The following is a 27570-nucleotide window of genomic DNA, read 5'->3' as shown; positions in this document are numbered from 1 at the left end:
GAAGAGTGAAGACTGAAGAGTGATTCAGAACCAAGAATTAATAGTCTTCGCCTTACGGTAACAACATCAAACTGAGATTTTATTTCATTGTTTTCTTTGTTAGCTTCTAGAGACTAAAGATGATATGGAGATGGTTCACTCTTTCTTCTCATGTATTATTATTTTAGGGATGACTGGCCAAACAACAAGTCAAGATTATAATCTCTCTCTCTCTCTTTTAATTTGTTGCATCTTATCACTAGGGTGAATTTACCCAAGGTAGTTTTCACTCTTAATAACTGTTCTGATACCCAAATGTGGTCTTTCACGTTCCGCTTGTTAATTATAATCTTTTAATATGTTGATTGTTTTCTATATCAATTGAATATTTTCTATATCAATTGAATATCCTATTGTTTTTGAATGCCATATGGGTGTCTGCTCTCTCTCTCTAACTGCTAATTTGCATTTTTTCTCTTTGGTTTTCTCATGGTAGTTGAAGTTAGTACGAAAAAGACATGCTTTATGAGTCAACATTTTCTCAAAGAATTGAAGGGATGATTGTCGGCTTAATATAACCGGCAGGTTGACAAGAAACTGCAACTGCCCTATGGTTCTAACTCAGTGAAGGTACGTATACAGTTTAGAAACAAACAATGAACACTTACCTTATTTTTTTTAAAATCTTATATGTATTTACATTATCGGTTATCTTTCTTTTTCAGTGATCAGCTTCCTGTTAGCACCAAAATTTGACATGAACAGTGATCTTGCCTGGTGTTGTGAGGGTTTATTGGAATCTTTTGGTAGAAATGACAAGAGGCTGCATCTGCCCTTTGGTTCCATCTCAGGGAAGGTACGTATGTAGTTTAGAAAACAAATCTTGAACACTTAATTAATTACCTTATTGTTTAATCTTATTTGTATTTACACTATCGGTTGTCTATCTTTTTCAGTGATTTGTTTCCTGATAGCATTAAATTTGATATGGGAAGTGATCATGGTGTTGTGAGGAATTACGTAAAGCTTTTGGTAGAGATGTTATCTATTTTTCTTGATGGAGTTGTCTGCTTCTTTGTTAGTTGTTAATCATATATATGGGTTTATATTCTTCGCAGGTTTGGAGATGATGATGATGCATGCTTTATGACCCAACCAACATGCAACAGTTATGTAGAATCCTGTATCAGTGATCTCTCTAAATCCTTTTCTTTGCTTTAAGTGATTAAATCCTTTCAGTTATCCTATGTTTTTTTTTATATAGTTCTAATGGCTGAAGCTCTTCTCTCTATCAGGACCGTTTGAAGAATCTGAAATCAGAACATGGAAAGGTTCAAGTGTAGAACACCACTGTTGATATGGTATGGAATCTTTAATCGTTTTTATCCGCTCTGTTTGATTATGAAAGCTTTCTCCTTTAAAATATTCTACTCCCTTTTCTTGTTCTTATGTTGCTATTTGTGAAGGTACTTGGTGGACTGAGAGGGATGACTGGATTTACTCTGGGAATCCTCATTGCTTGACGCAGATGAGGTATGGATATACTTTTGTTTGTAAAAATATAACTCCTCTGGTCAGTATCTTAACTAATGTCTCTTCATTGTAATGACCTTATCTTTTATTACAGGGAGTATCCTTTAGGGGCATGTCGGTTCATGAACGCCAGAAAGTGTTACCTTCAGCTCCATCTGGAGAAGAGCCCTTGCCTGACAGTCTTCTGTTAACTGGAAAGGTTGGATTATCTTTAACACTTATATAAATATAATGTATCATATAGTTTTGTTTCCCTTATGATATGATCCTAAGGTGTAGTTCTATCTCTTTTCGATATAGGTGCCAAGCAAAAAGCATGTTGTGGCGGTGTCGAAAGAGTTGGCTCATCGTGCGGCTGTGCCAGGTTTGTAGTTCATGTGTATGCTCTGTGTTTTTGTGACCTCTAGTTTATTGGGTTTTGTTCCAGTAAGTGAGACTGAGATTTTTGGTTTTGTTATTGCTGCTTCTCCAGATGGAGATGATGCTGAATTATGACCCAAACGATGGAACATCCCTCTCCTTGCTCTGTAAGTCATCTCGAAATTCTCTCTTCTTTTCTTTAACTTGTTCTGTTCAAGTTTGTCTTGGAAAATTTGGTTCATTAAGATGAAAAGGAAAACTAAGCTTCAAATTGTAAAAACAGTTTTCTATGACGTACTGACAACAAGTTTAGGATTTGTAAATCTGAAAGTGCCAAACTTGAACTATAGTTATGATGGTGATGATGATGTCGTTTGTGTCGTTTGTCTCTGTTTGAGTGTTTGTTGCAATATTATTTTGTGTTTTTATTTTGGCGTAAGTACATATTTGTCTCGCGTTATGTAGTGGGACAGTATCTTTAGATATGATGTCTCATGATAAGGTATTTGTTTTGTAGAGCCAAGGGGCATAAAGACCAATGAAAACGGCGAAGAAGTTGTGTTTAACAGTGAGGTTTATGCTACCCTCGAGGTACATGATTGAAAATCTCAGATACAGATTTCCGTGGATAGATTGTTAAGTGTACATGATTGAAAATCTCAGATACAGATTTCCGTGGATAGATTGTTAAGTACTACGGACTAATATTTAAAAGCAGTTTTTATGTTCCTCAGATTGATTCAATATAACTCTGATGGCAATGCAATATTTTCCTCTGCAGGCCACTATTTAATGGATGAAACGAGTAACAACACTAGCCTCCGAATATGTTGATGTTGAGCTGTCACATATGTATGTTGACAATGCTGCGATGCAGCTAGTTCGTGACCCCAAACAGGTACGTGTATTTGCGAAATTAGTCAGCGTTGCTAACGGTTTGGAAATTGTGTAAATTACATTCAATGGGTTAATTATTTCATATGTGCAGTTTACACCATTGCTACAAACAACAAATTAGGTGATATATTATTATCCGGTGAAGCTTCAATGAATCACATGAAACATTGGAATGCTGCCATCTTCTAGTGTCAGTTATTCGGTATAATATAAAACAATCCGATCTTTGAGTACGCAGTAGTATGATCTTGTCTAAACATAAACCCTTCATGCTTAATACAGCGACCTGGACTCTTTGAACCTTTACATGGTTCTGCACCTGATATTGCTTGACAGGTTCTAACTTTATTCTTCAAACAAACACGGCTTTTGTTCCCTTATATTAAAACTACTTCCATGCCCCCAAAAATAAAGTGCACAACTTCTCTATTATTTGAATTTCCAGGATAAGACAACCAATTGGCAACCATGCTCAACGCGACAATGCTTCTGAAATACGGACTTGGAGAAGAAAAGGCAATAAAGAGGATTGAAGTTGCAGTGTTGGTTGTTCTGAACAACGGTTTCAGAACTTGAGACGTTTACTATGTGGGAACAGTATGTTTCTTAATCCAGTCTTGTAACACGTGTTTCCTTTTCCTTAAAAACGTCCTGAGTTAGTGTAGTGTACAAAGTACAATCTTTTAAAGATACATCTAACTTTGTGCAGGATGATTGTATGTAGAATGCTTTTTACTTTAGATGTTCAGTGGATCTAGTACAGCCTTGTGCTGCTGGTCCGATAGAGCAACCTACTTGCCCATTTTGTCTTGGTAAAGTCTTAACCTTTAAATTATTCAAATGTATGCAGAAATATGGCTTAGTGTAGCGCTAGAAAAGTAGAAAGTGAGTACAGGTATTATTACTAAGATTGACAGTAACTCTTTACTATGTAGCAGACCTCCCTCATTGCACCTTGAAACATTTGAATATGTAACCTCTTCACTTGGTCTCCTTTTATTATGTTAATCACCCAATAGGCCTGGGCAAAAAAACCGGATCCGAAAATCCGAACCGGAACCGACCTGAAAATATGGACCCGAACCCGGAACCGGTAGAATACCCTATTGGGTCCTAATCTCCTAAACCCGAAGAACCGGAACCGAACTCGGAACCGAACCAAAAACCGAATGGGTACCCGACATACCCAAAATAAAATCATATATAGAGAATATTAGTTATATATATATATATATTTTATAACATAGTTATTCAAAGTTACAATTTAAAATTCAAAAATATTATTTTTTCCTAGAGCAAAATAATGAAAATACTCAAAATAACCAAAATTATATTGAAATGTTTAGCTATAATTTTTTTTAAATTAACCAATCTTTTTTAAAAAATAATTTTAAAAATTTTATTTTAATATTTAACATTTAAATTTCCGGGTAATCAGGTAAAATTCAGGTTTTTGGATTAAATTTTGGGTAATCGGGTACAAATTACCCGAATCCGAATGATATCCGATTTTTTCGAGTATTTGTAGGTTCTGAAATTTTAGATCCGAACCGACCCGAACCCGGTAAGATCCGAACCGAACCCGAACCGAACCCGAACCGATATTTTCTGTTTACCCTAATGGGTTCTAAACTGCTCTACCCGAAAACCCGAACCCGATCCGAGTACCCGAATGCCCAGGGCTATCACCCAATATAACGGCTTTGGGGAGAGACTCTGGTCGGATCAGAGACTCTTCTCTTCATCCTATCATGATTTTCGAAGTCTCTGAGTCCCATGGGCGGAGCCAGTATAGAATCATCTGGGTCAAATGACCCTGGTGAATTTTTAAATTTGGTTGAATTTTTAGGGAAAAAATCAAATTGACTCTTGTAAAATAGCACAATTAACCTCTGTAAAAAAATTTAATAACATAATTGACCTTTTAAAATTTTTTTGACCCTGATAATCTGATTTCCTAGCTCCGCTATGATTTCTGACCGGAAAAGAGTCTTTCAATTTTTCTTAACTTTTTCTGCTAATAACATAAAAGAAAATAAGCCAAAAAAAAATTATTTTATTATTGGGCTTAAAAAAGAAACAACAAAAGGCCCACTAATCCCAAACGAATTGCTTTTTTTATTATTATTTTTTACATGAAAAAACAATAACGCATCATTTTAAGAAAGGGAAAAATGCTAAAAAAAATCTCAACTTATTTTTATTTGGATGTTTAATACCCAATAGTTTTGCATTGGAATAAAAATACACCAAATAATAAAAATATATCATTTAAAACCTAAACTAATAAGCGTTGTTGTTTTCATACCCACGATTTTTCAACAAAATCAAAATTCCAATTTTATCCCCGGTTATCTAATTAATTAATAATTTTAAATATAAAATTTTCGGTTTTTTATTAACCATATTAAACATTATTAATCTGTTCCAATCGAAGCAATAAATTAAAAAAAAATAGTTTTTTGTTTTTTTTTGGGATGTGACCGTTTTCTCTATTTAATTGGTAATTTCCTCTTTTTTTTTGGGTTGTGACCGTTTTATTAAATACTCTATGACGCTCCACCAGTCTCCTGGAGAAATCAAAATCAGTTTAGAGAGAGAGAGAGAGAGAGAGGGAGTGCGAGAGAGAGATCGTTCGATTCTAACGGCGGCGAGGCAGAGAGAGAGAGACCGGTCGATCCTAACGGCGGCGAGAGAGAGAGAGAGACCGGTCGATCCTAACGGCGGCGAGAGAGAGAGAGACCGTTCGATCCTAATGGCGGCGAGAGAGAGCAAGCGGACCTGAAGAACAAGTCAGAGGAGGTATCGACGTATCGTTTCGTGTTCTTCTTCAATTTAATTTTTCGTGTGAATGTTTATTTTTTGCTTTTTGAAATTTCTAGGGTTTGTTTCTATTTTTGGGTGAAACTGAAACAGGTCTTGACTCTTGCGTGTTCGTGGACGAGGACTGAGACGATGATTTGATTCGACTCAGAACAAACACGCTCGCCGGCATGCGTGTTCGGTGACTCAAACTGATCAATTACAAAACAAAAGGTAATAGATATGTCTTTGTCTTCTCGGCGTTGTTCTTCTTGTTATCGTTTTTTTTTTCCTCCTTTCTAATGTGTTGATTCTTTTCGCTGCAGGTTTAGGGTTAATAACGTAGCTAGCACTACCAGTCTCTTTCATAAAATCATCAAAGCCATCCCAATCTTTAAGTCAGTAAGCTGCTTTAAATCACAGATTCTACTTTATGTGTCAATTTTATAAACTGTAATGCAATTTTAGATACTCGAAGAGCACAACCTCTTAAGAGAGCTAAATGGTGTCATGAAGCAGGTACTTTGTGTTTTCTTTGTTTCTAGAATCTCAGGTTTATGTTTTGTTTTGCAGGTTTTCATAAAGTGGATGTGTTTGAAAAGCTTGAAGCTACGTGTAAGGTATGAAAAAAACATTTTGCAGTACAATTGTTTTTTTTTTTTGAGCTCTTCACAGTAACGTTTTTGAGTTATGTTTGGTTAGGCTGAAGGAAAGGAAGAGAAAGAAAAAGAAGATAATGAAGAAGTTGATGAATCAGAGGGAGAAGAATCTGACTACAAAGATTATTATTAGGTTCCACTTATTGTCCATATTAATTGTAACATTGTGATTCTTCTTCTCAAGTTTCTTTAAAACTTTGTTCTTCTTAAATGTTTGTATTTGTAGAATCAAGACTTCAATGATGGTGACAGACAATTATAATCAGGCAGATGATGGAGGCATAATATGGGGATATTAAATAGTGGGTTTCTTTCTTTCTTTGGGCTGAAACAGGTGTGTGTTCGTGTTTTCCAACCAAGACGATGATTTGAAGGATGAAGAAGGTTCATAGCAAAGCAATGAGATGATGCTCTTTTCGGAGCTGTTGGATGGTATGTGGTATACTCGGAACTTTCATTCTAATTTTTTTTCTTTAGCATACCATATTTGTATTTTGGATTCATCTGAAGTTAGGATTTTTGTTGCAGGTTCGTGCGGCTCTTGAAGTGTTTGTCAATTGTAAGACCGATAACAGTGTTACCACAAGTGACGAGAGAGTAAACAGGCCTGAACAAGTCAGAGGTATCTTCTCGTTTTCTCTAAACCTATGAATCTATTTGATTTTCGTGTGAATGTTTTTGCTTTTAAAATAAGAAGATACGTCTGACTTATATGGGAATATTAAATAGTTCTGCTATTATAATTACAGAGGTGGTATCGATGTTTTGCTTTTGAAATAAGAGTTTCGTCTGGTTAATGTAGGAGTTGCTCAATATCATTCTTGTTTCTGATTCTGCTTAGGTTGATCACATTGCTTGTGTTGTTTTTGATTTTGGGAAGTAAAGGTGCGGTAAACTTTGTTCAGTTGACAAGGCTACTACTATCTTGGAGGTAAATTCTTGATAACTGCCGGATGTTCTCCCAATTGCCTAAAATGTGCCTCAGCTAGCTGGATCTTTGGAAGGTTCTCTCTCTTGTTCTCTTGTTCTCTTTCTTTTAATGTTGTTTCTGTTTCATTTCATTTGCGAGAACTTACTGTTTTCTTTTGGGTGAGACGAAACAGGTCCTTGTGTTCGTGTTCCAGCCAGGACGGACGATGCTTTCTCGACTCAGGACACAAAAACGGTCGCTGGCGTGTTCTTACGGTAACACAACATCAAACTGATCGATTAAAAGGTAATATAGGTCTTACTCTTGTCGTCGCTGTTCCACTTGTTATAATTTTTTTTCTTTTTCTTAAATGTGTTGATTCCCATAATTTTGGTTCAGCAAAGGCGAAAAGAGAGCAAAAACAAGTCAGGGAGTCAGGGGTATCTTTCTAAACTTGAGAGCAACATCTTTCCAACCAGGACGATGACCACAAAACGGTCGCCGGCGTGTTCTTACAATTCTAACATCATCAAACCGATCGAACTGAAAGGTATATATAGGTCTGTTTGTCTTGTCCGCTTCCTCGAATTTGTTTTCACTTAGGCTGGTTGTTTTAGTGAAGCTTATATGCAGATCGGAGATATGCTATGGTCTGAAGAATGAAGAAAGATTCTGAACCAAACAAAAACAAAACCTTCGCCTTGCGGTAACAACGTGAATCTGAGATCTCTCTTTTCTTTTTCTTTTGTGTGTTATATATCTTATCACCTTCTCTTCTACACTCTCAGGATCCAAGCATTCTTGATGAATAATATCTGGTGGAAGTTTATGTTTTCGTGTCTTTGAAAGTGATGGATGTTCAGAGGACATGGCGTATTTCTTCAACTCTCATCTGATTTGAAGGTATACATTCTTGGGGTTTACTATGTGTTTCTTCATCTGAGTGTTTTGCTTTCGTAAATTTTGTATTGTATATAGGATCTTAATTAATGGGTTTGTTTATTTTGGAGATTCTGTGAAACATCTCTCCACATAAAACAACTCATCACCGGAGGAGAGAAGTAGCTCAGTCGTCGACGCAAAGACTCCATTGCTTTTCCCAACAATTCAGGCAAGTCGTTCCATTACTCAACAAAATCACTCAATACATTCGCTTCAGTAGTTCCCCATCCATAAGGGAGACTGAGACTTTTTTAGTTTTCTTGTTTGCTGCTTCTCTAGATGATGGAGATATATGGGGGTTCACTCTTTCTTCCTATTAACAATATTAGGGATGATTCTGCATTATATGGGGGTTCACTCTTCTTATTATGTAAGTCATCTCAATCCTCTGCTTTTCGACTAGGCACCAGAACTGACTCAAGCAAAAGGCAGTAATCACGTTCCTCAAATGTGGTCTCAGGTTCCTCTTGTTATTGTATATTTTAATATGTTGATTCCTTTCACTGCAGGTAAACGAGTGTTTAATACTTAGCTAGGACTACCAATCTGAGTTATCAAAATCAAAGCCATCACAAGGGAAAAGCTAGATGATGGAAAATCATGACAGGTGAGTCAGTTATTGTTTCAAAATCAGCAAGCTCTTCACTCCACAACTCCAGCTTTTGCCTGCACCACAAAGAAGTACACTACGTCTGCCATAATTCAAGGTACCTTCCATCAGAGTTTGTATTCTTAATATAACAATCATTCTGATACCCAAATCTGGTTTCACGTTTCTTTTGTAATAGTTTTTTGCGCATTTATTGCCTCACTGCAGGGAAACAGAGCTAGCTATACCAAACTGATTCAGGAAAATAGAGCTCTCAAAAGGCAAAAGCTAGATGATGCAAAATCAAGACAGGTGAGCCAAATTGTTACAAAATCAGCATGTTTCACTTGTAATCTCATCTGTAATTTATCTAGATTTTCTCAACGACAACAACAAAACAAGTCAACAACAACAACGGATAAAACCTCTATAAGTAAACTAAAGATCCTTATCATGATTTTATTTTCTTCTGTTTCAAGTTTTATCCTCCAACCAAGCATTGTTGATGAGTAATATCTGGTAAGTACTGGTTTTCGTGTCTTTGTTGATGATCAGAAGAGGACGTTGTTTTCATGGCATTTCTTCAAAGGTAATTATTCTTGGTGTTTCTTCAACTCCCATCCGAATGTTTTGTTTCTTTTATGGGATCGTGATTGATGGGTTTGTTTCTTTTTGGAGATTCTGTGAAACAGCTCTCTACAAAAATAACTTATCAGCGGGGAGAAGAAGCTCAATCGTTGACCCCAAGACTCTGTGCTATTCGAGTAAGTCAGGCAAGTTGTTCCATTACTCACAATCACAAAAGGTAATAGATAGGTCTTTGTCTTCTCGGCGTTGTTCTTCTTGACTTCTTGTTATCGTTTTTTTTTCTTTCTTTCTAATGTATTGATTCTTTTCACTGCAGGGTTAGGGTTAATAACTTAGCTAGCACTTCCAGTCTCTTTTATAAAATCATCAAAGCCATCACAAGGCGACGAAAGAGAGAGATAGACCCAAAACAAGTCAGAGGTATCTCGCTAATCCCTATTGAATCGGTTTTGATTTAGTTATTTAATCTGCTGTTATAATTACAGTGTCGTTGTTTTGCTTTTGAAATAAGAGTAGTTCCTTCTTGTATTGTATGGGGATCTTATTTAACTAATGTGTTTGTTCCTTTCTTTCTTTCTTTTGTCAGGACGGTGATCAGTGGTTTGATTGAGCTGTCATGGTGCGTCTCTGGAGGTCTAGCACTTTGAGCCCAATTGATCTCTTTATCTATCCTCGTCTTCTTAGCTTCTATCATGTTGTTAGTCGAAGCTTTAAAATGCCAATGATAAGAGACTGCTTCTGCCCCGAGGTATGAAGTTTAGAACACTTAATTACACTAATGTCTTAATACTTATATGTTTTTTACATTATTGGTATGTCTTTCTTTTTCTGTGATCAGCTTCCTGCTAGTTCCAATTCTTACATGACAAGTGATCCTGGTGTTGTGAACTACTTCAATTTTTTGGTAGAGTGATGAAGCCCAATCGTCAAGTCAGGCGAGTCAGACTCATTCTCACAATAACTCAATACATTCGTTTCAATTTCACATCCATATGAGAGACTGAAAACTTTATCTATCTCCCTCAACCAATGATCCCTTTTGTTTCTTTTTTTTTTTTTTTTTTTGAACAACAATGTACTACACAAGTGGAATCTCGGCGACAAGGCACCAGAATTCAGAGCAAAACCCTTGATTTTACTGAGCTAAATGGAGTCCAGAAGCAGGTACATTGTTTTTTATTTGTTTCTTCTTCTTTTGTTTTTTTATTCAAGCATGTAACAAGATTCTCAGGTTTAGGTTTCGTTTTGCAGGTTTGCTTAAAAAGCTTGAAGCTAAGTATAAGGTATGAAAAAACATGTTCCATTCACTAATGCTGCTTGCTATAATTCAGACTTAAAAAAAATATATTAAGGAAGCTTCTTCTAATTCTTTACTTTTGTGCAGATTGGAGATTTGCTATGGGTTTGAAGAATGAATAAGATTCAGAACCAAAAAGATAAAACATCAAACTGATTCTTGTAGTTATAGGTGTCTTTGACTCAATACATCTTCCGTTCTCGTCCATTTCGCTTTCCCAATCTTTGAGTCAGTAAGCTGCTTTAAATCACAGATTCTACTTTTATATGTCAATTTTATAAACTGTAATGCAATTTCAGATACTCGAAGAGCAGGACCTCTTAAGAGAGCTAAATGGTGTCATGAAGCAGGTACTTTGTGTTTTCTTTGTTTCTTGTTTTTCTTTCTATCAACAGTGTAACAAGAATCTCAGCTTTATGTTTCGTTTTGCAGGTTTTCATAAAGTGGATGTGTTTGAAAAGCTTGAAGCTAAGCGTAAGGTATGAAAAAACCATTTTGCAGTTCAATTGTTTTTTTTTTTTTTTTTTGAGCTCTTCATAGTAACGTTTTTGAGTTATGTTTGGTTAGGCTGAAGGAAAGGAAGAGAAAGAAAGAGAAGATGATGAAGAAGTTGATGAATCAGGGGAGAAGAATCTGACTACGAAGATTATTATTAGGTTCCACTTATTGTCCTTATTAATTGTAACATTGTGATTCTTCTTCTCAAGTCTCTTTAAAACTTTGTTCTTCTTAAATGTTTGTTTTTGTAGAATAAATACTTCAATGATGGTGACAGACGATTATAATTAGGCAGATGATGGAGGGATAATATGGGGATATTAAATAGTGCGTTTCTCTCTTTCTTTGTGCTGAAACAGGTGTGTGTACGTGTTTTCCAACCAAGACGATGATTTGAAGGATGAAGAAGGTTCATAGTAAAGCAATGAGATAATGCTCTTTTCAGAGCTGTTGGATGGTATGTTGTATACTCGGAACTTTCATTCTAATTTTTTTTCTTGACAATATTATATTTCTATTTTGGATTCATCTGAAGTTAGGATTTTTGTTGCAGGTTCGTGCGGCTCTTGAAGTGTTTGTCAATTTTAAGACAGATAACAGTGTTACCAAAAGTGACGAGAGAGTAAACAGGCCTGAACAAGTCAGAGGTATCTTCTCGTTTTCTCTAAACCTATGAATCTATTTGATTTTCGTGTGAATGTTGGTTAATGTAGGAGTTGCTCAATATCATTCTTGTTTCTGATTCTGCTTAGGTTGATCACATTGCTTGTGTTGTTTTTGATTTTGGGAAGTAAAGGTGCGGTAAACTTCGTTCAGTTGACAAGGCTACTACTATCTTGGAGGTAAATTCTTGATAACTGCCGGAGGTTCTCCCAATTGCCTAAAATGTGCCTCAGCTAGCTGGATCTTTGGAAGGTTCTCTCTCGTGTTCCCTTTCTTTTAATGTTGTTGCTGTTTAATTTCATTTGCGAGAACTTACTGTTTTCTTTTGGGTGAGACGAAACAGGTCTTTGTGTTCTTGTTCCAGCCAGGACGGACGATGCTTTCTTGACTCAGAACACAAAAACGGTCGCCGGCGTGTTCTTACAATACTAACATCATCAAACTGATCGAATTGAAAGGTATATATAGGTCTCTTTGTCTTGTCCGCTTCCTCGAATCTGTTTTCACTTAGGCTGGTTGTTTTAACGAAGCTTCTTCTATGCAGATCGGAGATATGCTATGGTTTGAAGAATGAAGAAAGATTCTGAACCAAACAAAAACAAAACCTTCGCCTTGCGGTAACAACGTCAATCTGAGATTTCTCTTTTCTCTTTTCTTTTGTGTGTTATATATATCTTATCACTTTCTCTTCTCTACTCTCAGGATCGTTCTCTTCTCTACTCTCAGGATCGTTATATATCTTATCACCTTCTCTTCTCTACTCTCAGGATCCAAGCATTCTTGATGAATAATATCTGGTGGAAGTTTATTTTTTTGTGTCTTTGAGAGTGATGGATGTTCAGAGGACATGGCGTTGCTTCTTTGACGAGAAACTCCACAACAATAAAAAAGGTATACATTATTGGGGTTTACTGTGTGTTTCTTCATCTGAGTGTTTTGCTTCCGTAAATATGAATTTTGTTTTGTATATAGGATCTTAATTAATGGGTTTGTTTATTTTGGAGATTCTGTGAAACATCTCTCCACATAAAACAACTCATCACCGGAGGAGAGAAGAAGCTCAGTCGTCGACGCAAAGATCCATTGCTTTTACATTACTCAACAAAATCACTCAGTACATGCGATTCAGTAGTTCCCCATCCATAAGTGAGACTGAGACTTTTTTAGTTTTGTTGTTTGCTGCTTCTCTAGATGATGGAGATATATGGGGGTTCACTCTTCTGTAAGTCATCTCAAAATTCTCTGCTTTTCGACAAGGCACCAGAACTGACTCAAGCCAAAGGCAGTAATCAGAAAATTGCATAAAGGTAGTTGACATTCTTAATAGCCATTCTGATACCCCACCCCAAATGTGGTCTCACGTTTCTCTTGTTATAGTTTATTTTAATGTGTTGATTCCTTTCACTGCAGGTAAACGAGTGTACTTAGCTAGCACTACCAATCTGAGTTATCAAAATCAAAGCCATCACAAGGGAGAAGCTAGATGATGGAAAATCATGACAGGTGAGTCAGTTATTGTTTCAAAATCAGCAAGCTCTTCACTCCACAACTCCAGCTTTTGCCTGCACCACAAAGAAGTACACCACGTCTGCCATAATTCAAGGTAAATACCCTCCATCAGAGAGATTATAGTCTTAATCAATAACGATTCTGATACCCAAATCTGGTTTCACGTTTCTTTTGTAATTGTTGTCTGCGCATTTATTGCCTCACTGCAGGGAAACATAGCTACCTCTACCAAACTGATTCAGGAAAATAGAGCTCTCAAAAGGCAAAAGCTAGATGATGCAAAATTAAGACAGGTGAGCCAATTGTTCACTCTCTTTCTTCGCATGTATTATTAGGGACGACCGGCCCAAGTCAACAACAACAACAGTGGGGGAACAATCCTCTAAGATCCTTATTATGATTTTATTTTCTTCTTTTTTTGTTTTTGTTGTATCTTATCACCTTCTCTTCTTCTTTTTTGATTTTGTTGTGTCTTTGACTCAATTTGTCTTCCTTCCTCTTCCACTTCAGTTTGCCAAACTTAAAGTCACCAAGTTGCTTTAATTTTCACTAAATGGAGTCAAGAAGCAGGTAAAGACTTCATTTGACTCTCATGTTTATGTTTTGTTTTGCCAGGAGGGACGATGATTTCTTGACTCAGATTGTTTCAAGGATGAAGTAGTTTTAGAACGCAAAAACGGTCGCCGGCGTGTTTTTACAGTAAAACAACATCAAACTTGATTAAAAGGTAATCTAGGTCTTTGTCTTGTCGGCGACGTTCCTCTTGTTATAGTTTTTTGTTTTTAATGTGTTGATTCTTTTAACTGCAGGGAAAGTGTTAAAAACGTAGCTAGCATTACCAATCTGATTCAGCAAAGGCGGCAAGAGAGCAAAACAAGTCAGAGGTATCTTTCTAACCCTATTAATCGATTTGCCGATGTTTTGCTTTTGAAAGAAGAGTTTCGTTTTTGTGTATGGGATCGTGTTTCCTCTTGGGTGAAACGAATCAGGTCTGTGTCTGTGATCGTGTTCCAACCAGGACCATGACTCAGATTTTTTCAAGTACAAAAACGGTCGCCGGCGTGTTATTACAATATAGGTCTTTGTCTTCTCCGCTTCCCCGAATTTGTTTTCATTTAGGCTGGCTGTTTTAACGAAGCTTCTTCTATGCAGATTGGATATATGCTTTGGTTTGAAGATTGAAGAAGATTCTGAACCAAACAAAAGCAAACCTTCGCCCAACGGTAACAGCGTCAAACATAGAGGCAATATATATATGGTTCACTCTTTATATATATATGATGAGTAATAACATCTGGTGGAAGTATTTGTTTTCGAGACGTTGTTTTCGTGGTATTTCTTCAACTCTCATCTGTTTGGCCAGAAACTCCACAACGACAAAAAGGTATACATTTATCTGAGTGTTTTGCTTTCTTAAATATGACTTTTATTTCGTAGATAAGATCTTAATTAATGGGTTTGTTTCTTTTGGAGATTCTGTGAAACATCTTTCCACATAAACAACTCATCACCGGAGGAGAGAAGAAGCTCAGTCGTCGACGCAAAGACTCTATTACTTTTTCCGAACAAGTCAGGCAAGTCGTCCCACTACTCAACAAAATCACTCAATACGTTCGCTTCAGTAGTTCCCCATCCATAACTGAGTCTGAGATTTTTTTGTTTCTTGTCTGCTGCTTCTAGATGGTGGAGATATATGGAGGTTCACTCTTTCTTCCTGTTAATAATATTTAGGGATGATGCTGAACTATGCCCCAAATGGAAAATAACCTCTTCTTATTGTTCTGTAAGTCATCTCAAAATCCTCTCTGCTTATCTTTACATTTATTTTTCTGTTTCAAGTTTATCTATCTCCCTCAACCAGTAATCTTTTTGTTTTGTTTTTGTGTTTGTTGAACAATAAGGTGCTACTGAAGTGGAACTCGACAAGGCACCAGAATTGTCTCAAGCCAATTAGCCAATGGAAGTAACCAGAAAAATGTATAAAGGTAGTGAAAGTAATCAGAAAAATGTATAAAGGTAATGAAAGTAATCAGAAAAATGTATAAACGTAGTTGACATTCACGTGTCTCTTGTTATAGTTTTTCTTATTTGTTGATTCAATGCAGGGAAACGACTGTTGAAAACGTAGCTAGCACTACCAATCGGACTCAGCAAAATCAAAGCCATCACAAGGTACACTCCCGGAGGAGAATAGAAAAGTTGTGCGTTGTGCTTCACGGTTGCTTGTATAACTTTTCTGTTAGTCTCTCTCAACTCTTGTCATCTCTTTTTCAGGTTTATGTCCGAGAGTAAATTGCACCTTACGTTTCAACGGCTGAATTGATGAAGAAGTTCCAAACAAGCACCAGAGACTCTTTAACAAAAAAAAACTAAACAAAAACGAAAAAAAAAAAAAAAAGACAAAACCAGGCAAAAAGATTAAACAAAGGAAAGCTACAAAAAAAAAAAAAAAAGTTTGAAGAAAAAGAAAAGATCACAAGAGAAAAGTACAGACAAAACCGAACAACACTAGACATCAGATGATAAGAAGAAGAAAAAGACAAGAGAAAGTACAGATAAAATAAGAAGAAGAAGACCGAACAACATTGACACGCTTGACACGTAGACATGATAAGAACACGTGGAAACCCCAAAAGACTCTTTGCCGTTACACGTGGACATGAGAAGAACACTTTGAGTTGACAGACACCCAAAGAGTGTTCGCCTTTAACTCTCTAACCGACGTGACCCTCACAAATCTCAATTCAATTATACGAAATCGGAATTCACCAAATATGTCGGCCACAATTTTAGAAGAATAAAAATAAGAACATCCTAATCATGCCCTCTCTCAATCAATCTCCCATTCAGGCTCGTTAAGTCAGATGGTCACTGATCCTAATTACCAAGTGAGTTCTCTGATTTTGTGGATTCTTTTAGAGTCCAAAAATTAATGTTTGATCTACAATATGTCTTCTTTTCTAGGACGAAGATCGTACAAATGGCTTTACAATTGTTTTTGTGTTCTTCTGAGTCAAGATCATGTCTTTTTTTTTTTCAGGTTTGAGATCTCATTATGCCACTATGAATTCTAAAAAGATGGAAACATGGAGCAGGCGCAAAGATATAATCAGCGATCTACCAGAAGCTCTAATTTGCCACATACTGTCGTTTCTTTCCACAAAAGAAGCTGCGTTAACATCTCTTCTCTCTAAGAAATGGCGTTATCTCTTTGCTGCCAAACCAAATCTTGATTTCGATGATTCCGAATGCTCGCGTCCTGAACTGGTCAACCAACTAGAGACCAATGAGGTTCATATAGCTTTTATGAGATTCGTAACGAGAGTTCTGGCTTCACAGGGGGATTCTACTATCAGAAGTTTCTCTCTTAAGTGTGGCCATGGTATCTATCCAGTTTTTGTCTGTCGTTGGATATCAAATGTGATGCTACGTGGGATATCGGATCTTGATTTACGCGTTACTGTTGATTGGAAGAATTTGATGATGCCTGCACGTGTCTTTATGAGCAAGTCACTAGTTAGACTGAGAATTGAAACTGGAAATGGTACTATGATTGGTGGTATGCATATGGAACATGTTTTCCTTCCAAAGCTTAAGACTCTCTATCTTGATCTCATTACCTTTGGCTTTGGAGACGGTGATAATTACCTCGTCAAGCTTATCTCTGCCTGTCCTGTCCTTGAGGAGTTAGTTATGATCAATCTAAGTTGGGATGGTTATTGGCACCGCTCTGTGTCTTCCAAAACCCTCAAGAGACTAACGCTACGTTGTCAAGACTATGACCAGAATCCAGATAGTGTTACATTTGATACACCGAATCTTGTCTACTTTGAATACTCTGATCATGTTGCTCAAAAGTATGATATTGTGAAATTCGATTCACTTGTTGAAGCTAGTATCGGTCTTCGAATGACACGTGATCAGCAAACACTTGCAAGCTACGGAGATTTGGTCGGTAACGCAACTGATCCTCTTACGAGGATATGCAATGTTCAGATCCTTTACTTATATGCCAGCACTCTTGAGGTTTGTATCTTAGTACCTTCCCTTGTTTCAGTAAGTGCTACATGGGCTTGCAACAAATGAAGTTGATCTGGTTTTTTTTTTTTTTGTTTCAGGCTCTTACTTTCTGTTGTAAACCAATACCGGTATTCAAAAAACTGATTCATTTAACTGTCAAGACTCACCGGCAAGCAGGATGGGAATCATTGCCGGCTCTACTCAAGAAGTGTCCAAGTCTAGAAACCCTCGTTTTTGAAGTACCAACTCATATATATCCTTGGCCTACAGCATAAAAATATTGAAACAAAATTATAGGCTTTGAAGTTATTTCCTCTGTTATTTAGGGACTCCATCACAAGAAAACAGTCAAGTGTGAGGATGGTGACGGGTGCCTATGCAAATCTTCGGAGGTGGACATTCGTAGTTGCCTATCATCAAGTCCGGTGAAGGTTTTAAAGATACTTAAGTTTGGCGAAATTTCTTTTTACTGCGATGACACGGAGAAGGAGAAGCAGAAGCAGATGGAGCAAGTCAAGTATTTCTTGGAGACAATGCCGAAGCTTGAACAAATGATTGTCTGCTACAATACACGAATTGATGAAGATTTGAAAAGCCAACTTGAGAGACTAGTTCCTAGAGGAGCTTCTTCAAAGTGCAGTATCCAACTAATATGTGATCACGTACTCGCACCAGTTTATCCTTATTCCGGTGTCATCGACTATCTCGAATAAATGGGAGAGTATCATCCTTTTTTAATCGTCAAAGTTTTTAGCACAAAACTATATAGTTTGGTCTATGTTCTGTTATTGGTCCCTTCTTTCAGCTACTTCTTTTCACTTTTTTTGTGTGTGTTTGTTGTATACTTGATGTTTTCTCAAGGGTTTGAAGTTGTTATATATATATAACATAGCTTTAGTTCCAGTTCGCAGTACAAAATATTCCAGTTCGCAGTACAAAATATTCCTACTTGCTCATCACTACTAATGAAGGTTCTAAAGATATTGGAGTAGAAGCCTAAGTAGCACCACTATGCATATTTATTTACCCGTTTAAAAATTCTGAGTGATTTTCCTTTTTATTGTTGCTCGTTGATCCGTCCCTTGTACCCGTATAACTCATCACCTGTGAGCAAAAAAAAAAAGTTTCAGTTGTTAGGATTGGTTTTCCGGCGATGATAATTTTCACTGGAATTGAGCTCTCGTGGCGGCGGAGGTTGGTGGAACAACACGTGTCCAATTACTCATTTTTTATCGTAAACGGGAAAGCCCACGGCTTTAAAAACAACAAAAGGCCCATTAATTAAAGCGGTGCGTTTTCGTCAAAAGGCAATTCAAGAAGAAGTGAAAATTTAGTAATTTCCTTTTTTCCTGAGAAAAAAACTAAAAAATATTCCTCTACTTAGAATAAAAGATTGCTAGCTACACCAGGTATGCGAGAACGCATGGTCACACATGCTAAGTATAATATTGTACCCTTAACTACACGAAGTAGATGTATTGCATGATCACATGCATGAACTATATGACGTCATGTGGTTAACACCATAAACATACAATTCCGATACACCGGTTAACTGATTCCAGCGTTGACCAATATTAACCAAAAAATATTTCATTTTTTTATGTATACTATTAAAAACCAAAAACATAAATTGCTATATCAAATAGTTAATATAATTTTTCTAAAATTAGGACATATTTTATATTATATAACTAAATATTTTGTTTACATATTTAATGTATTCATTCTTATAATTAGTAATTTTAATTTTAAAGCTAAACTAATAGTTAATAATTATTTTGAATTCATATATATATAATAATTTATATATTTTAATTTTTCTACAGTCAAATATATTGTTTTGGAAACTCAATTTTTTGGATCTTCTATCTTCTATATATTAAAAATAAATATTGTGTGTTTTTGTTGTTTACAATCAATAATATTTCTTTTATTAAATAACAAAAAACTTTGTATTTAAATAAATCAAATAATAAGTTGATGTTTTTAATTGCAATAGAAAAAAAAACTAACTATTATAAGACTGGATGAGTTAACAAATATATAATATATTTTTATATTGCAAAAGTTAATAAAAGTGAAATGAAAAACCATTAATAATTTTTTAAGATATTAAATTATTTTTCAATAATTCTAATGATTTTGATATGTATTGGGTTTGGTTCTAAGTGTTTTTGTTGTAGAAATAATTTTTTTGGTTGAGAATAATAAATAATATTATTTTATATTCAGATATATTAAGTAAGAATTTGATGTTTTTAAATTAATAAAGTTAAAATAAGTAGTTTTCTTATTTGATTTATTATAACAAGATTATATGGTTTGAATTTAAGTTTTAATATCTTATAAATGATTTTTACTTCAATTTTAGTTAATTTTTGAGATTGAAAAAGATAACTATTATAAGACTAAATTAATGGAATATATATACAATATATTTTTATTTTGGATCCATATATGTTTTAAATTATAAAACACTATAAATGATTCCTAAATAATTCAATTATAATGTTAAAAACAAAAAAAAGTTGTATGCTTTTATTGATCAACATCGGTCAATGCCGGTCAATATTGGTCAACATCGGATTTTGATGAACGGTGTACCGGAATAAGAAGGTTGTGATGTTGAGCACATGTCATCATATAGTTGGTATATGTGGTCATGCAATACATACATTTAGTGCAGTTGGCAATACATTTAAAGTTGGGATGTGTGGCCATGTATTAAATAATACTTCGTGTAACTGAATATCTTATTTCCTTTTTATTTGGAAGTTTAATACCTAGATTTTTTTTGTTTGGAAGAAAAATACTTCATCTAACTAGTGTTGTCTAAAAATACTTCATTTTTAAAGTTGTTGGTTATACTCTGTCGGCTTCTTTATAATATGCATATTCACTTTTTTATGTATACACAATGTTTTCTTAAGGCTTCCAAGTTGTTGATTTGCTTCATTATGAGACGCATCTATAAAAATTAAGATGTGGTAATTACTAATTAAGATACATCTCTTCCAAAGCTTAAGACTATCCATCTTAATTTTGTTGAGATTGAAAACAGTATGTTTGCAAAGAAGCTTCTCTTTCTGGATGTGACGAGCTCGAGGAATTAGTTCTGATTAATTTGATGTGGGACTCTAGGTGCACCTTTGCTCTGTGTCTACCACCAACCCTCAAGAGACTAAAGTTTTGCTCTATGTCTACCACCTCGCTCTGTTAATTGTTGCTCAAAATTTTAAAAAGAACAACCAAAACAATTCCAATTTGATATCAACTTTCTCAAACAGAGCATCGTTATTATTGCTCCTAACATTGATTCATCTCTTGAATGTGAAATAAAGAAAACAAACCCCAAAAATTAAAATGGTTTTTGTTAACACTTTTCACTGTGACCTAACACTTGGCCATTTCAAACCCGTTCTTAGCATTCTGATAATCGTCAAAAGCCAAATCGATCTCCGCCTGTGAGTTCATCACAAACGGACCACACTGAACCACAGGCTCACCTATTGGTTCCCCTGCAATCAACAGAAACCTCAACGACCTCGATGTTGACTTGTTCCACACGCTAACTAAACCCCCTGGTCCAAACACTACAACATGATGCGCCGATATAGCGGAAGAGTTCAAAGAACCGAACACACCCTCGTCGCCTTCAATAATGTAGGCGAAAGTTGTCCATGATTCTGGAACGGTCTGGTGAGTTTGAGATCCTGGCTTGAGGGTAAAGTCAAGGAACATAGTTGGTGTTTTTGTGTAGACTGGAGTTTTGATTCCCATGGAGTCTCCGGCTATGACTTTGACCTCAACTCCGTTTTCTTCTGCTCGCGGGATGTCTAAACTCGATACCTCTTTATATTTTGGATCGATCCTGTCAAAATCAAAGAAGAGAGAGATTCAAAAACTGTGAACTCTTTTTGAGATGATAGTAAAGAAATCTTATTTTACATTTTGTCAGTGGAAGGGAGATTGATCCAAAGCTGTAAACCATTGTTGACTTCTTCTTCCGGAAACTCAGAATGAATGATTCCTCTTCCTGCTGTCATCCACTGTAAGATCAAAGACTCAAAATTGAGTGAAACCAGTCTTGGAGAGGATTTAATGTTATATTTTTTTTTTTGTTTCTTTGGGTGTTCTGTTTCTTGTAATTACCTGAACATCTCCGGCTTGGATTGTACCTTTATGACCTTTGGGATCTTTGTGAATGATTCCTCCCTGTAGCATGTATGTAACACTCTCAAAACCTGCACCACACAGTTGACCAATTATACATTAAAGACAACATTTCAAAACATGTTTATTGGTGTGTAAGAGAAGGTATATGTGATATTGACCTCTGTGAGGATGATCTGGGAATCCAGCTGAGAGTGAAACTGATCAAGAAACAGAGCAAGCTTTGGATTAGCCTATAACATAATAAAAGAATCACACCTTTTTAATATACAGATTTGAGGAAGGAAGAAACTTACAGGAAAAATCAACTAGCAACACGAACGGGTCCAATAACTTGTGGTCAATCCTGAATCAACCCAAAAAGGAAAAATATATATGAGAATTGAAGGTGAAGCCATAGGATCACTTTCTTGAGAAAAAGAAAAAAAAAAAGAAGAAGAAAACTAACTCTGTGATGCCGTTCCTAATGACAGCGCTTTCACCTTCCTTTTGAAGCTTTGCTAGAACTTTCTTGATCACAAGTCTCGGTTTGTCGGAAGGAACAGGCATGGCGATGATGATTCTGTTACTGAGTTGCCTTCTCCTTCTTCTTAAAATCTTTTTTTGGTTGTTAATGGAGGAAGTGAGTTCTTTGTATTTTGGGTTAGTGGCGTGTGTGTGTATAAATAATATATATAGCGAGAGAGCAATGCAGAGGATGAGGATCTACTGCAACTGGAGAAGTTGTAGGTGTAAGTAAGTGAGTGGGTCCTTTGTGTGGACCAAAAACGTGATTATTGGTCAATAATTTGATTACATTACGGATTGATTCATTAGCCTGATTAGATTACGAATAGACTGCTAAAATTTATTAAGATTGCTAAAAGTTTCCGTTTGTTGTTTAATCTTTATGAGACGTTGGCAAATCAAAAACATAATTGCGTTCACACCATATAAAGAAGTTCTCATGCCACGTATACGCATAGGCATAGGAATCGTGACAAGTGAAAAAACAAGTGCATGTCGATGTAGTAAAATATGTAGTAATACAGAATTTTAAGTCATACGAGTGTGAATATGCTCGCAGATTGTATATTTTATTCGCTTCGATATTCAAATTAATACAGATTTTCGAAATCTAAAATGAATCCCCTAATTAAAATTAAAATGATCGCAATATCTCCTATATATTAATAGGGAAACATTTTGAGAAAAATGCTGAGGTGTCGTCGCTGGAGAGCTCCAGACATTTTTTTTAGCAATTTACTTTATTTATTAATACTATTTACAATATATGTCATTATATGTTTAACCAAAAAATAATAAGAAAAGATGTTGTTAAATTTCTCTTTTTTATGTGTACTATATTTTGTTAACGTGTACTTTTAAAAATTTTTAAAATGTATATCTAATTTTATTCGTAAAAATAGTTATTCATCAAATAATATACAATTTTTTTCCAAACACTAAAAAAAGAAATGAATGTAACAAAAAAAATCAACAAATTAAAATACAAATTTGAACTTAATGGTACTCAAATCTTTATATTTTATGTAGATGCATATTACAATTCTTAGAAATTCCAAAATTTTTAATATATCATTTTATCTAATCATTTGTCCTGTTTCAATAAATTGGTTTTTAAACCACACAAAAGATACATTGCCATTAATAATAACATTTTGTCAATATTTTCTCGACTACGTTAAAAAATTTTCACGTTCAAAGATTTTAACGGATGAGACGTATTTAAAATGAAATAAACAAAATTTTGAAATATATTTTAATTACATATTACGTTTGACACAAATGGATATTAATTCAATCATTATAATTTTACTCATAATAATTTTATTTAAATTGATTTATTCTGCATACAGTGCGGGTTGTTACCTGGTTTTTTTTTAAAGAAAAAAAAAATGAAGTGGTAAGAATAATAATAATTGGCAAAAATAGCATCTTCATTTTTCTCGGTCTGTTTCATACATCATGTAGCCATGATTTGGCTGGCAATTACTATTGTTAATGAGAGATATTAAAAGTACAAATATCTTCCTCTCTCTCTTATGACAAACGAAGGCCTACAAAAAAATATATAAAGTCGACGGCCTTGTAAATATAGTTGTATACCATCTGGTCATGTTACTTTGCATGTCAACTAGTGTTTGACACTAAAATCCTAAACAATGTTGCGGAATAACGACAATTAATTCACATCTTCTTTGTTTTACCACTTTAAGCAATCTGTGTGAAAGTAGGTTTAATTATATTTATATTCGTTTAGATGATTAGATCCATATTATTGTAAAAAAAAAAACAAAACTGAGTATACATACCCATAAGGCATAAGCTTATAAATGTGAAATCTCATTATCATCATCATATATTCATATCGATCTATATAGCTAATTCATACAGTATTATAGTATAATACAACTCATGATGTCTTAACTCTCGAGTGCCGGCAATGTTTGAATAACCACTATTAAATGTTTCTTCATTGGGTGTTCACACTACACCTCTCTAGTTATAGTATATAAATACTTACTAAGACAATGTTTTTCAAACGACTCAAACCTAACTTTTTGATTAATTAAAACTTTAAAAGGCTTTTCTGTTCCTTGTCGTGCTACGTTCAACTAATAAAATAATATGGCTGCGTAACCAGCTAATAAAGACAATTTTAATATTCTTCATTAACCAGGCTATATATATATATTAATTGTATATACGACAACAAAATATTACTAGTACTATTGAATGTTATTTTAACCCTTTAATATAAAATCATCAACCACATGTTGTAGTTGTTGTATATAAAAATGCGGCTGATGATTTTGATGTCCGCTACTAGTATGAACGTCCGCGTTTTCATCTTAAGGGATACGAAACAATAAATTCTAAGATACATGCATCTATAGACTATAGTATCTAATAACATGAGGCGAAAGATCTTTTGAGTTTCTCCATGTTGATCTCTATACTACTTGTGGTTTCTAATAGGAGATAGAAATGAGCAAAGACCTGGCTGAAATTATAGGATTTTAAAAATATATTGGGGGAGTTTTGTGTTCATATTGAAACCCAATCCAAATTACTCAAACGACCAAAACTTTTGTATACCCATATCCGACATTATATATAAAATTAACAATATATATCCCAATAAAAAATGTGCCATTCTAGGAAAAAAATAGTCTTTAATTAGAACAGTCAAAACAAGCAATAATATACTACACAAAACGGTGGATATGGCCATGAGTTTTAGTGGCTATTGACAATTTGTAGTCCGTAGATGTTCATATAATTTGGCCATTAGATACTAACATATTTGATTATATTGTGGCTAATTAGTGAATATTTGTTGATTCTGTTTGTGTACTTTCAACTTTGTGTGGAAAGGTGAGAACAAAAGAAGATTTCACTTTTTAGTTTAATAGAAAGTTCCAAATTCCAAAACTTTTTAGAATATCTTTTGATGGTGCTTCCACCATTTACTACGGCTGTGGGGTTGGTTCTTCTATTTAACATTTCTGTAAATCCAAATGGCTTCAAAGGTCCACCGTTTCCACTTGTTTCTCTTGTTTTGGCTTAAGTACACTTACCCAACATTGTTTGGTTTCTCACCAATGTGGTTCGTGATTTACTTACTTTTTCAGAAGAAAAAGAGAAGTCGTTCATTTCACACCATTTCGAGAATGCAGCATCACAAAAAGGATCCTATGAATTAAACCAGTTTGAGAGAGCAACAGGGATTTTTTGTTTAGTTTCTTCTCCACTCAATTAAGAAAAGAATAAGATAACAAAGATTTTTATATGGCAAGTTAAGTCTCATGTCAGTTTCTTCTCTACTCAAACAATTTAACACACCAAAAGAAAGAAACTCAAACTACAACTCAAAGTTTCTCACAACAAAAGCATAAAACATACAAGGATGAGAGATTTTTAAGCAGCAAAGTACTAACAACAGAAATAAGAGAATCTTGAGTTTAAAGATATTGTTAGTATATAGCTTCCAATTTGTATATGAGACATGACCGCACTATTGATTCCACAAAACCAGTAAGGTTCTTTTATAGGTGCAATCCATATTTCATCGAGAAGGAAATGGGCAAAGTGGATGACTAGCTAAGGTTTTTCAGAGATTACTTGAATCTTGCACTTCAGTGAAGCAAACCATCTGAAGTTTCCTTGACACTTCAACTAGATCATTCTCGATTGATGTATTGTAGTATATTATGAGTAGTTCAAGATTTGGCATTTTCTCCAAGAAATCCTCTATCTGCTCTATCTCTTTCTCCATATCGTCACCATTATTGATTTCTCCAAATTTCAATATCTTTAGAAGCTTCACCGGACTTGATGATAAGCAAGATGGACTATTCTCCAAACCTTGGCACAAGCACACATCCCCGCATCTGTCTGTTGCTTTGTGAAGGAGTCCCTAAAACATAAAAGATATATCATAAACTTTAATGTAAAATTAGTAAGCAAATTCATTTTAAAGAGTTTGATTTGCTCACTTGGAAGATAAGGGTTTCAAGATTTGGACAATTCTTAAGCAGATTTGGCAGTGATTCCCATCCTAGTTCCGGATGACTCTCAATAGTTAGATGAGTCAAATTGTTGAATACTTGTATCGCTTGACAGCAAAAATTTAGTGTCTAAAACAAAACAAAAGATTACCACTCACTTCCATTTCCATATACTAATTAACAAAAAAAAAAAACTCGAGTAATGTTATACTTACATACCTCAAGAGTGTCACAAGATAAGTAAAGGGTCTTCACATTGCAGATTCCCATAACAAGATTCATTGCATTTCCAACCATATCTGTTTCCTCATCAACATCTGATACATATCTCACATTTGCTTTTTGATCATTCGTCAAACGAATGCAGATACTAGCTTCAACCAGCGAATCAAAATTCACTTTTGGATACTTTAGCGCAATATTATCAGAATATTCAAAGTAGACAACATTTGGAGTATCAAATGATACACTCTTTGGATTTCCAGCATAGTGTGCACAACAAAGCTTTAGTCTCTTGAGGATTTTGGAAGACACAGAGCAAGCATCCCAATGATCCCAAGCAAGATTAAACAAACTTAACTCCTCAAGCAGGGGACAACCAGAAAGAAGCTTTGCAAACCCAATCTCACCCTCTTCAAACACAACTGAATCAAGATTTAGTGTCTTGAGCTTTGGAAGACAAACATTTCTCAGTTTAATTCTGGGACCATCTTTAGGTCCTATTTTCAGCCTAACCAGTGTCTTACTCGCAAAAACCTTTGAAGGCAGCCAATAAACCAACGAGGGAGAGACATGTAGAGCAAGATCTGATACACCATGTCTCAAAGCATTTAATATCCAAGGGAAGACGTCTTCATCCTCAATACCATCTCCACATTTTAGAGAGAACTTGTTGATATGATCTTTCCCTCGCAATTTCAATACTCTATCCACAAAATCTATAAAACTCGTCTGATCTTGCGTTTCAATCCCGGGATGCAGAGAGGACAAGACATCAAAATCAAGATTTGGTACAAGAGCAAACAGATACCGCCATCTTTTTGAGAGAAGTGATGTCAAAGCAGCTTCTTTCGTAGACAGATTTGACAATATTTGGCAAAGAAGATTGTCTGGTAAAGAATTGATTACATCTTTGGAACTCTCATCCATGCTTCTTTCTAAGACAGATCAGCACTTACAAAACCTAAACAACACATCCAGCAAGAAGATTTCAGAAGCTGAACTCAAGATACAAAAATACACGGTCCTAACTCCAAGCCAGTTTCAAGGTCTAATCCTTACACAATCGAGGATAAAAACACAAACTAGTCATAAAAAGAAGGAGAAAACCCAGATCTTATAGGATGAACACAAGGTCAAAAGCAGAGATTAGAAAACTTACTTTTGTTAGAGTGTAAAAGCAGAGCCCATCAAAATCACAGCTTCAAACAAACGATGAGGGTTCACAAGGTATTAAACAATGTCTGGACCAAAAGAGATGCAGCAACTTGGTACTATTAAACAATGTCTTGGAAACATGAAGGAGCAAGTTAAAAGTCTATCCGTCATTCAATTATTGGACTATCTTGTTAATTAATAATTTTATCTGATTAAGACATATAGTATTAGCCAAGTCGTATGATCTTGTTAAAGGA

At 35.1% G+C, this 27570-nt stretch overlaps 3 protein-coding genes across 52 annotated transcripts; 1 reads left to right on the top strand and 2 right to left on the bottom strand.

The window, feature by feature from the left end:
* Positions 1-5193: 5193 nt before the first annotated feature.
* Positions 5194-18149, top strand: LOC104788162 (putative F-box/FBD/LRR-repeat protein At3g59240). Of its 50 annotated transcripts, XM_087451325.1 has the most exons (48): positions 5194-5571; positions 5686-5805; positions 5898-5969; positions 6145-6191; positions 6274-6363; positions 6565-6662; positions 6759-6852; positions 7116-7234; positions 7334-7446; positions 7540-7690; positions 7774-7846; positions 7929-8043; positions 8151-8251; positions 8362-8452; positions 8592-8789; positions 8900-8983; positions 9151-9260; positions 9350-9476; positions 9576-9679; positions 9846-10007; positions 10098-10423; positions 10511-10542; positions 10644-10784; positions 10856-10906; positions 10989-11035; positions 11124-11212; positions 11414-11511; positions 11608-11701; positions 11851-11969; positions 12061-12175; positions 12262-12334; positions 12485-12608; positions 12722-13024; positions 13128-13320; positions 13436-13519; positions 13842-13953; positions 14036-14110; positions 14216-14304; positions 14379-14470; positions 14590-14610; positions 14700-14800; positions 14907-15009; positions 15128-15242; positions 15332-15398; positions 15501-16114; positions 16267-17252; positions 17345-17485; positions 17573-18149. In XM_087451325.1, the coding sequence occupies exons 46-48, from the start codon at positions 16290-16292 to the stop codon at positions 17957-17959; spliced, it is 1491 nt and encodes a 496-aa protein (XP_087307451.1). In that variant the 5' UTR covers positions 5194-5571; positions 5686-5805; positions 5898-5969; positions 6145-6191; positions 6274-6363; positions 6565-6662; positions 6759-6852; positions 7116-7234; positions 7334-7446; positions 7540-7690; positions 7774-7846; positions 7929-8043; positions 8151-8251; positions 8362-8452; positions 8592-8789; positions 8900-8983; positions 9151-9260; positions 9350-9476; positions 9576-9679; positions 9846-10007; positions 10098-10423; positions 10511-10542; positions 10644-10784; positions 10856-10906; positions 10989-11035; positions 11124-11212; positions 11414-11511; positions 11608-11701; positions 11851-11969; positions 12061-12175; positions 12262-12334; positions 12485-12608; positions 12722-13024; positions 13128-13320; positions 13436-13519; positions 13842-13953; positions 14036-14110; positions 14216-14304; positions 14379-14470; positions 14590-14610; positions 14700-14800; positions 14907-15009; positions 15128-15242; positions 15332-15398; positions 15501-16114; positions 16267-16289; the 3' UTR covers positions 17960-18149. The 50 variants fall into 50 exon arrangements, with proteins under 50 accessions (XP_087307451.1, XP_087307419.1, XP_087307415.1 ...); XM_087451293.1 differs by having other exon boundaries at positions 7136-7234; positions 11807-11969; positions 14379-14610; XM_087451289.1 differs by having other exon boundaries at positions 7758-7846; positions 11807-11969; positions 14379-14610.
* A 2333-nt stretch (positions 18150-20482) lies between these two features.
* Positions 20483-22082, bottom strand: LOC104788159 (pirin-1-like). The gene is made up of 6 exons (XM_010513854.2): positions 21871-22082; positions 21719-21768; positions 21584-21622; positions 21402-21493; positions 21198-21298; positions 20483-21120 (listed from the first exon to the last, which is right to left on the bottom strand). Exons 1-6 carry the CDS (start codon positions 21969-21971, stop codon positions 20643-20645), a joined length of 861 nt encoding a protein of 286 aa, XP_010512156.2. The 5' UTR covers positions 21972-22082; the 3' UTR covers positions 20483-20642.
* Positions 22083-25196: 3114 nt separating this feature from the next.
* LOC104788158 (F-box/LRR-repeat protein At3g59210) lies at positions 25197-27532 on the bottom strand. The gene is given in 6 exon segments (XM_010513853.3): positions 25197-25535; positions 25538-25575; positions 25577-25845; positions 25925-26065; positions 26156-27119; positions 27318-27532. Coding segments are annotated over 5 exon segments (1419 nt in total). The 5' UTR covers positions 27086-27119; positions 27318-27532; the 3' UTR covers positions 25197-25494.
* Positions 27533-27570: the final 38 nt, after the last annotated feature.

The sequence above is a fragment of the Camelina sativa genome, chromosome 5 (genome assembly GCF_030686135.1).
Source record: "Camelina sativa cultivar CO46 ecotype springtype chromosome 5, ASM3068613v1".
Taxonomy (NCBI): domain Eukaryota; kingdom Viridiplantae; phylum Streptophyta; class Magnoliopsida; order Brassicales; family Brassicaceae; genus Camelina; species Camelina sativa.
This window is presented reverse-complemented; position numbering and strand designations above follow the sequence as displayed.